At 32.9% G+C, this 9,408-nt stretch overlaps 2 protein-coding genes across 2 annotated transcripts; both read right to left on the minus strand.

Moving 5' to 3' along the window:
• Positions 1-2,159: 2,159 nt before the first annotated feature.
• On the minus strand, positions 2,160-3,403 carry LOC101205129 (histone H3.v1). Its single transcript, XM_011654347.2, has 3 exons — positions 2,839-3,403; positions 2,574-2,675; positions 2,160-2,497 (listed from the first exon to the last, which is right to left on the minus strand). The coding sequence occupies exons 1-3, from the start codon at positions 3,331-3,333 to the stop codon at positions 2,327-2,329; spliced, it is 768 nt and encodes a 255-aa protein (XP_011652649.2). The 5' UTR covers positions 3,334-3,403; the 3' UTR covers positions 2,160-2,326.
• A 569-nt stretch (positions 3,404-3,972) lies between these two features.
• Positions 3,973-6,771, minus strand: LOC101217929 (probable ADP-ribosylation factor GTPase-activating protein AGD9). The gene is made up of 7 exons (XM_011654348.2): positions 6,547-6,771; positions 6,345-6,463; positions 5,249-5,651; positions 4,892-5,164; positions 4,687-4,812; positions 4,499-4,600; positions 3,973-4,419 (listed from the first exon to the last, which is right to left on the minus strand). The coding sequence occupies exons 1-7, from the start codon at positions 6,613-6,615 to the stop codon at positions 4,312-4,314; spliced, it is 1,200 nt and encodes a 399-aa protein (XP_011652650.1). The 5' UTR covers positions 6,616-6,771; the 3' UTR covers positions 3,973-4,311.
• Positions 6,772-9,408: the final 2,637 nt, after the last annotated feature.

Raw genomic sequence — 9,408 nt, forward strand, 5'->3', positions numbered from 1 at the left:
AAAAGAAAAAAAAATCGACATTAACATATCAACTCTTGATTTAGTTAGACATTAATATAATGAATTAGTTGTGATGCACAATTTACTAAAATGAAAGAAAGAAATCGAAAACTCAACCACATAGAGGTATTCCAAAGTATCAAATTTTCATTATTAATCCAATATCTTGTTGATCACAAAGCAAATCTTAGAATGAAGTTTGGATTAGCAAAAGTTTTAAAATGGTTTAGAAGAAAATTGGGATACAAAGAAAACAAAACGCTATAACTTTTTGTGATTTTTTTTCGAAGTCAACAATTGGTTCACCGAGGATTCAAACTGCTAACTTTCTAGTTTATGATAATTTATATTTTATGTAACTTGATTTAAATTTAGTTGATGTAAAACTCTTAACGAAAATGCTAATGTGATCTCGTCACGTAACAATGAGTATAAATCAAGTTACATAAATATTTTTAACATTTAATGAATGTCAAATCAGACAAAATTAATTTGATAAACTCTATCGCTAATAGACAGCTCCTACTAGAGAGATATATGATGACTCCAAAAGTTTGATTTAAATTTTGCTACATTTGCAAATATTTTTACTCCATATCTACGAATATTGAATCCTGATCATTGTGATATTTGAGAAAAAAGTCACATAAATCATCGTGAAACTCTTCAACGTCGAAAGCACCTCAAGAGTGTGTAGTTCTTCGAATCATTTCTATTTGTGAAGACGTGTGTCGAACGAGGATTCAACTTTGAAAAAGTTGAATCAATTCTTGAGAAATTAGCTCTCATTGATTTGTTGGCTTGATTCAAACAGTTTGTTTAATAATTTTTGGGTTCATATATTTCATCTTAGTTTTAGATTTAGATGTTTTCTCTTCTTTACTTTCAATATATCATTCTTTGGAGTGATACACCCATGGAATATTTGATTCAATGACGAAGTTGATTCATTATAACACTTATGAGCTGATTATTCTAAGTATTTTGTTTGATATATATTATTATTATTTACTTTAGATTTGATCAAAAACCCCAAATTGTGGGTTGTTGATATAAAAACTTTGATCAAAAGTCTCCTAAATCTGCCAAAAACACTTCTAAATTCGTTGTACAATAATACTTCAAAAATCTCTAAAATATAAATCTAACGTACATCAACACAAAAATGAATATATAAGTTCACCATTTTGAACAATGAATCCAAATAGATGTAAACAAACAACTAGTTTGGAATTAACACCAAAATATAATCGAGTTTAAAGGACATTTATTGTATTTTAAAGGACCTTTGGACATTAACATATAACCTTATTTGATTTAATTAGACATTGATATATTAACTAGATGGGAAGCATAGTTAACTAAAATGGTAAATGGAATTGAAATCTCAAGCATATAGATATCCAAATTAAATTTAATTATTAATCCAAAATAGTGTGAAATATGAATTCCATTGAAAGCAATGGTGATTTTGTAAAATGTTGTGTATATAAAATTGAAAGGCCTAAGTATAGAGATTTTGGGCCAATCACCTTTCTTTATTTTGCATGAATCTCAACACTACTCTCACATATATATACACACACACACACACACTTCTTTCCTCTCCCTTTAATTTCCCTCTTATTCACTCTAGGAATCCACATGAAAATGGCTTCTCTCAAACTTTCTTCTCTTATGTTCTTCATTTTATGTATTGAGATTTCTAAGGCAGCCAGAGTTCTAACAACTTTTGGTGGTGGTGGAGTACAATATGGTAATCCAAGAAGCCTTGGTGATAGTAGGTATGGTAATTTTAAAGTTAATGGGTATGCAAAATATAATAATGATTATTACTGGGGTTGGATTGGTGGTCAAGGAAGTAGTAGTTATGGAGATGATTATGATAGTCATAGAAGCAGTTGCAAAAGTGGAGGAGGATACAAATATGCTAATTATGGAGGTGGAAACATAGGTGACAACTCATCCGAAGGAAGCAGTGTATATATTATAAGTAAGGAGACTAAACCCTAAGGAGCGTTCGGGGAAAAGAGTGGCTTATTATAATTCTTAATAAAGAAGTTACTTTGGTCTCGAGATTGTTGTGATGATGTGAGAGAGACGAGTCATTAAAATAATGGGTAAAAGATGATATGATATGGTAATAATTGGTATATGTGTAGAAGATGAAAACTTATTTTGCTATTATTATTCTAAAACTGAATGATGTTTATACAAACGGTTGCTTGAAATACGACATTTCATATTATTATTACTTTGTTAACAATGTGTATCTTATTAGGCTTTTTAAACCAAATCATTGTGTACAAAAAAAAAATGGAACGAACTACAACAATTTGTAGAAGCAGTTTCTTCCAGATAGAAGAATATCAAATCGCTTCCCACATGAGCACTTCAATTTTAGTGTCATTGAATCTCCAACTCTTTCCACCCCCACTGTTTCTTCATCATCTTTTTCTTCTTCTTCTTCTTCTTCTTCTTCTTCTTCATCGTCTCTCTGTATTTCAAATACTCCATTTACAAACCATTCCTGCCAGCAACGAAAAATGAAATAATTAGAACAAAAACCATACCTTTTTTATCTCCTTTTCATCATTGTGTTCTTCTTCTTCACTCATTACTTCGTTCCACCAATGATTCATCTCCTTCAGTCGATCCTTTATCCTTTTCAGCCTCTGTTTTCCAAGAAACAGTTGAATTTCATCATCAAGTGAAAATAGACAAGTACAATAATCACCCATTTATGTTTATAGTACTTAAAAATTAAAAAAAAAAAAAAGGGAAAGAAGAGAAATATGAAACAAGTCTAAGGAAATCTAATACATCAAACAAACAAACCTTCGATTCAGGGCTGTCTTTCTGAATTTTAATAGGGGAATCGGAAGTTTTCTCAGGGGCGGGATTTGGGTCAGAGACAGTACGGCGGAGAGGCAAGGGAGGGAGTGGTGAGTTTAGGCATAATCGCTTTGCCGGGGATTGAGTTTGTAGGGGAGGGGAGAAATTCCGGGCATCAGTGGGGTCGGAAAGAGAGCGGCGGAGAGGGGAAACAGAGGGAGGAAAAGGAATGGGAAGATTGATCTTGGAGAAGGGGATGGAATTGGGTTGTTGAGGATCAAGAAGGAGGTTCTTGGAAGTGGTGACGGTGGAGAGTTGTTGAGAAGAGGGGGGCGTGGGGGAGGGGCGTTTCATGGGAGTGGCGGAGGAGCGAGAGTGAGGACGGAAGCATGAAGAACAGAGTGAAGGGTCGACGGCGGAGGAGGAGGAGGAGTTGAGACAGAGAGTGGAGAAGGATTGGAAAGGGTCATAAGGCTGTTCTTGAATAGGATTACTCATGGCGCCAATGGAAATTGATCTAAAATCTTACCTATTTTGTGTGTGTGTGTGTGTGCTCTTTAATTCTTATACCTTTTTTTTATTTCTCTATAACTCTTTATATATTATATATATTTAATTTTCTAGAAATATTAATTTACATTCACCTTTTATTTATATTTTTGTTGTCATTTTTTAAGTTATTGACATTTTAAATCTTTGTATATGCCTCTGCTCTTTCAAATTTTCAATATCCATAATCCGATTTGAAAATTAAAAGATAGTTAACACACATTTCAAAAAGTGTCCTTAGAATTTTAAAGAGTTGCATTACTATTTTGGCTTGATGTTATAATGTATAAACCTTAATTGCCTAAATAGTAAAAGAATAAAGGGAGTAAGAAGGGAGAAGAATAGAGAAAATGGAGAAGTGGAACCAAAAGGAAGCAAAAGAAATTGGTTTCATTGTATTCTAGTAACCTTTAATTATATATCTCATAGTTAATTATGGAGTTAAATTTGATTAACACAATACGAAACTACCACTACCTTTTTTTATTATATATATTTGTAATAACTCCCTAATACAATTATCAAATGAGTCCTAAATATTTTACTTTAGTAGATTGTGCAAAACCGAAAAAGAATAAAAGGAAGAGATAAGTAGAATCAAGTTTTAAGTTTATTTATGTTCCAAAAGAAAATAACAACAATAATAAATTTGTAGTGCACGTTTCTTTACCATCCAACCCTAGGTAGTAATAAGGTCAATTGAACATAGCTCAACTAGTCAACGGTTCAAATCCTAGATCTTAAATACCGTTGAACACAAAAAAAAAAAATACAAATATAAACAAATACAAATACAAAACACTAAGTTGGAAAATATATCAATATACTTAATTTGCAAAGAAAACAAAAAAAGAATACCAAATTCAATTGAGAATAGTATAATAGTATAATTTGCAGATTGGGGCTTATGTCCATGGAGTTTTGCAATCAAAGAATCCTGTCTTGAATGTCAGTCATCAACGTTGATGCCAATGAGCTCAGCTTCCTCCCTGTCTCCCCCGCCATGTTCTTCAACGATGATATATCTTGTGAAGCCTACATCAATTCATATTCATAAATTTACATCTCTCTCACAAACAAACCTTTTCCAAGACTCTTCTTAGTTCATTCTTACCTGTAAAGAAATTCGGCTGATGAATTCATTTGCTGCGAGATCCAGAGTCGAATCATCCATCCCCTGTCCGAACAGGTCGGCACTTGAGATTGCCGATGAACTCTACATTCCATAAACAGACCTCCTTTTTAATTCCTTCAACTCAACTATGTTCAACCAAAATCAAACAAAAACTGAAAAGCCCTTACTGTGAATTTCTGCAATGAAGCCTTGGCCTCTGACTCGGCAGATTTGTTTTGATCACCGAAGAACTGAGCAGACGAAATTGATTTTGCATTCGAGAATTTCTTTCGAGCCTCTTCAGTCTCCTCCACCTGCAGATTCACACTACGGATTAATACTTCTGCTTTTGCACAACTTTTGAAAAGGCATTGTCTGTTGTTGTGTTTTAACCTGGATTTTGGAGGAATTTGAGCCTGATTTCTTTGAATAAACACCATTGTGATTATTATCCATTCCAAATTCAGCAAAGAAGCTTGACGATTTCGGTGGAGCAATATGTCCAAACACAGGGGAACCATTAGAGCTCACATCAGAAGATTGTGCGTTGTCAACATACTCGAACCGAGAAGACAACAATGAAGCCGTTGTACCACTTGTTGTTATCGACGATGAAACCGGTGTCGGGGGGTCTTCAGGTTTCTGATCATATAGATTCTCACTCGTCTGCATTCATGACACAATCATTTTAAAATCCAACAACCCACGAAAACAGAGAAGATTCAATTCTTTTGAAAACAGAGTAGTAACCTTCGTGGTAAGCTTCCGAGCGCCAAGTCCGCCGACCTTGCCTGTCTTTTTTGCACCGATGGGTTTTTTGATAACAACAGAATGAGAAGCTTTTGGAGAAGAAGAGATTTCAGGGGCTTCTTGTTTGGTGGTTTTGATTGCTGGGAGGGCATTACCATTGCCATTGCCATTGGAGTGAGAAGAAACAGGGGAAGAAGGGCGAGGGGGTTCTTCAGCCATGATTTTAGCGATTTCTTTGGAAAGGGTTCGTTTATACAAATCTGCAGCTCTGGATGTATACTTGGCTTCAATTTTGCCATCGTCATTCCAACCGTGCTGCTTGAAGAACACCTGAGCACGGTTGTTTCCGCCGTAGCTCATCATTTTCAGCTGGTCCGGTGACCATGAGTCCAAATTTATTGACCTATTATAAGAATTTATCTCATCAATTACTCTTGTTTTCTTTTCTCCCTTTGTTCGTGTTCATTGATTTCTTATTAAAGAACTTATAAACAAAAGTCAGAATGATGAGTTGACTAATGATTGAATTTCTATATTCATTCTACTTTGGTCTTTGAATTTAGAAGCAAGAAAATTTTCAAATCACATGTTGAATCCCAAACTAAATGTCCTTAAACTTTTTTCAAAAAAAAAAGAAACAATAGATTCCTGAACTTTTTGGGCCAAAATATATAACTTTTTCTTTAGTATCTAACAAACAAGTACTCAAACACAACGATAATACTTTACAAAATAAAATGCCACAACTCATTAAGACACCGATTCAAGATAAAAATGATTGTGCTCCAGCTCCTCCCTCCTCGCGCTCGCACTCACATTCAACTAATCCAATATAACTAGGAACTTCCTCTCTCACTCTCTCCCACACTCGATCTCTTACTCACGGTTATCGAAAAAGCAAGTTGTAACATCACCGAAACATTATTCATCATTGTTGTCAAAACCTAAGTCAAACGACATTCATGGGCTGAAATTCAGGTCACATTGTAACAAAATTCTCCCATTCGAGGGTTGATCTAATTCCCAAGTAAGAATAATGACTAAGATCCATAACATTTGACAAACAATTAATAATAAGAATGAAAAAAAAAAAAACCTGACGAAGCTTATATGGACGCCAAGGCTCCGATGAACAGCAGAACAATCAATGCAAAGGAAGATCCCAAAGGAAACGGACGCCCAAGTGGGGTTCTTCGCATTACAATCGAAACAGATCTGAAAAAGAAACAAAAACAAAAAGAAGTAATCTTGTGAAAATTTTCCGATCCAAATGCGAAGATGAATTAGTCACACTTTACCTTGTTCTCCGACTTGGCCTTTAGCCTCTTGAAAACTGCATTCTTGTCGGTGAAGCTATCAGAGGCCATTGAAAAGATTAATATGAAAGAAAGAAAGAAGGAAAGAAAAGAATGGGGAAATGGAAGTAAAATTTGTGTAATGGGGAAGAAGAATTGGGGATTAAGGAGAGGGAGGAGAGAGGAAAATAAAAGAAAGCAAAACCACTCATTGAATTTTAGGGAACATTTAAGCTTTTATTAGTATACTAATGGCGGTACCGTACGTTTCAAATTTTAATTTTTCCTTTAAAATTACATATTACTCCTTCTACTAAGCCCTTTATTTCATTTTCTTTCTAAACTTTTTACCTCCAAGGTTGCTAAGGTGAGGATTGTTTTGGGAATTTTGAGATCTTCTCTTGAAACGAAAGGGTAGTTGAGACTTCATTGAGGTGGTTGATTTGTAGCCATCTCTCTTCTTCCACCACAAAATTTGGTAATTTCTTTTTTCATCCTAAATAACTTATTTTGACCTAACCGTTACACGCGTTAAATGTTAAGTCAAATTCAAGTCCATTCATGATCGATATTGTAACTTTTAAGTACCCCTTAAAAGATATGGTTGTTTTTTTTCCTTTTTGGACAAATTAATTAGTACAAATTCCAAGAATTGTATAAGTTTGCAACTATGCCATCATAATTATTATAAACTTAAAATAAAATAGAATGTTAAAGAAAACATAAGATTGGGTCTAGGCAGACATGGTGTCATCAAGCCCACTTATTTTGGGCCGAAGAGGCCCAAAACAAAACACAAAACTCGAGCTTCACGTGGTCATGGTGGAAAGGCAGTGAGCACATAACCTTTCATTCATTATTGCTATGGATTACAAACTTTTGTCCTTATGCATCAAGACAATTTCTTTCATTTCTTTATTTAAATTTACTTGAATTGAAAGATAGAGACCCTTTTATTTTGGGTTTCTCTTTTAGTCCATGAATTCCTCGTAATTCTATTGCACGATCTTGCTTGTCGCCATGCTAGAACAACTAATCACTCAAGTGTTTGAAACAAGAACTATCTTTTACAGTGTAATACTAGTTTTAACTAGTTTTTCTTATTTCTCATAACACGTCGAAGGAGATTAAACTTTGGATCTCGAAATTGATAGTGTGAATTTATATTTGTTGAACTATGTACATATTGACAAACCTAAGTATAACAATTTCTCTTTAAAAAATCTATAAAGTTTTCTTGTTTCTTTCCTTTTTGACTAAAAGAACCTATAAAGTTAGCTCAAGAAAATACCGCCACATCCCTCCATCTAACTTTTAATGTTTGGGGGTGATATTTCAAAGTGGAATTATTACAACATATTTTTCTAATGTCCCACTTAAGAGCTAGTGGTCTTGACTATATTTCATTATCAATTCATGGATTTGTTTCCCATCATAAATTTATTTTAATCTTTTTAATACACATACTTCCTTTCTTTACTAGGTGGATAGAAATAAAATCAATCGTGGGATGCAACTTATTTTTATTTGTAGCGTTTGTCGAATTGTAATAGAGAATAAAGTGGAGAATTCACTTGTTTAAAATTGAAAAATCTTATTCGTTTTTTTATAAGTCTGAGATCAACATCTTCTCTTTTTATACTTTATAGCATTTATCATTTCTTTCTCTTTTAACATTCTTCAAAAAAAAATTTAAGATTAATTTATAGCGCAAATGTGAACGGTTGAAAAGTAGTAAATTGGAAATATTTCAAAATACGTTAATAGACAATATATAAGTTTAGCTCAATTTTCATTACACAATGAACACATTCGAACACCTATTTGATCGTCTACAAAGTAATTCTTTAGAGGCTATACAATCCAAACAACAAACCTTACATGTCAAACCACAAGTTTTAGAAATTTCAACCAACGCAAGTCTGAATAACACTCACCCTTAAATAACCATGGTGACACATCACTGTAGTTTGAATGTTCACTCATGTCGATTAAATCTCTCCCATAAAAGGAAGAAACAAAAGGTCATATTCAAAATGTAATTAGTATGAAAAGAGACAACCATTTTGGTTTGAAGCATATTGTATCCAATCTTAGAAAGAAATTAAACCATGAAACACATGACCTTAATAAGGCATGCAAACAAGTGGGGAATGGCTTTTTGTCTCATGGCATCCAAACAAAAAACTCCACCAATTGTATTGTAGTTTTCATATGTCATTAATTTTCTATCTTATTCACTCACCATACAAATTGTAACAACAATTATTATTCACAACAACTCTAGTATGATACCTAGCTATACAATGCTAAATAATCCTTCAACATTCTTCATTTTTCTATAGCAAATCTATACACCAACAACCCTACCTATAATCCCACTTTTTTAGTTCATTTATAAATATATATACATACTTTCCATCTAATTGATTTTTCTAATAAAAATCGATATAAACCTAAAACATTTTGTTTTCTTCTAATACAAATCAAGGTGTCAAATTTAGTAATACTAAAAACATAAACTAAACCATAACAAATAGATCGAATGAATCAATTTGGTTTATTTCTTCATACTTTTTTTTTCATTTTGATTATAGACGTTTCAAGAAATTTTATTTGTTGATTTTGATATAAGACTCGAAAAGCATTTTTTCATATTAGAAATATAGAGGACCTAACTGTATTAATATTTTAGCTCAAAAAGATTGTGCATTTCACGATTAATTAAACTAAACGTCAATTCTATAATTTATTAATTTTTTACATTATAAAGTATGCTTAATTGAATGGAAAGTACTATGCAACCTAACTTTTAGGAAAGCATAAAATCAAACAACAAAATATTTTACAATTTTTATTTATTTC

The sequence above is a fragment of the Cucumis sativus genome, chromosome 3 (assembly GCF_000004075.3).
Source record: "Cucumis sativus cultivar 9930 chromosome 3, Cucumber_9930_V3, whole genome shotgun sequence".
Lineage (NCBI taxonomy): Eukaryota > Viridiplantae > Streptophyta > Magnoliopsida > Cucurbitales > Cucurbitaceae > Cucumis > Cucumis sativus.

What these genes read in the sequence shown, in the direction of transcription:
- LOC101217929 (XM_011654348.2), bottom strand. Translation starts at nt 6,615, where the DNA reads ATGGCCTCTGATAGCTTCACCGACAAGAATGCAGTTTTCAAGAGGCTA. An exon ending in GTCCATATAAGCTTCGTCAG is followed by an intron (nt 5,652 to 6,344) that starts GTTTTTTTTTTT and finishes TTCTTATAATAG; the next exon opens with GTCAATAAATTTGGACTCAT. An exon ending in CTCGGAAGCTTACCACGAAG is followed by an intron (nt 5,165 to 5,248) that starts GTTACTACTCTG and finishes TCATGAATGCAG; the next exon opens with ACGAGTGAGAATCTATATGA.
- LOC101205129 (XM_011654347.2), bottom strand. Translation starts at nt 3,333, where the DNA reads ATGAGTAATCCTATTCAAGAACAGCCTTATGACCCTTTCCAATCCTTC. An exon ending in AAGACAGCCCTGAATCGAAG is followed by an intron (nt 2,676 to 2,838) that starts GTTTGTTTGTTT and finishes CTTGGAAAACAG; the next exon opens with AGGCTGAAAAGGATAAAGGA. An exon ending in ATGAAAAGGAGATAAAAAAG is followed by an intron (nt 2,498 to 2,573) that starts GTATGGTTTTTG and finishes TTTGAAATACAG; the next exon opens with AGAGACGATGAAGAAGAAGA.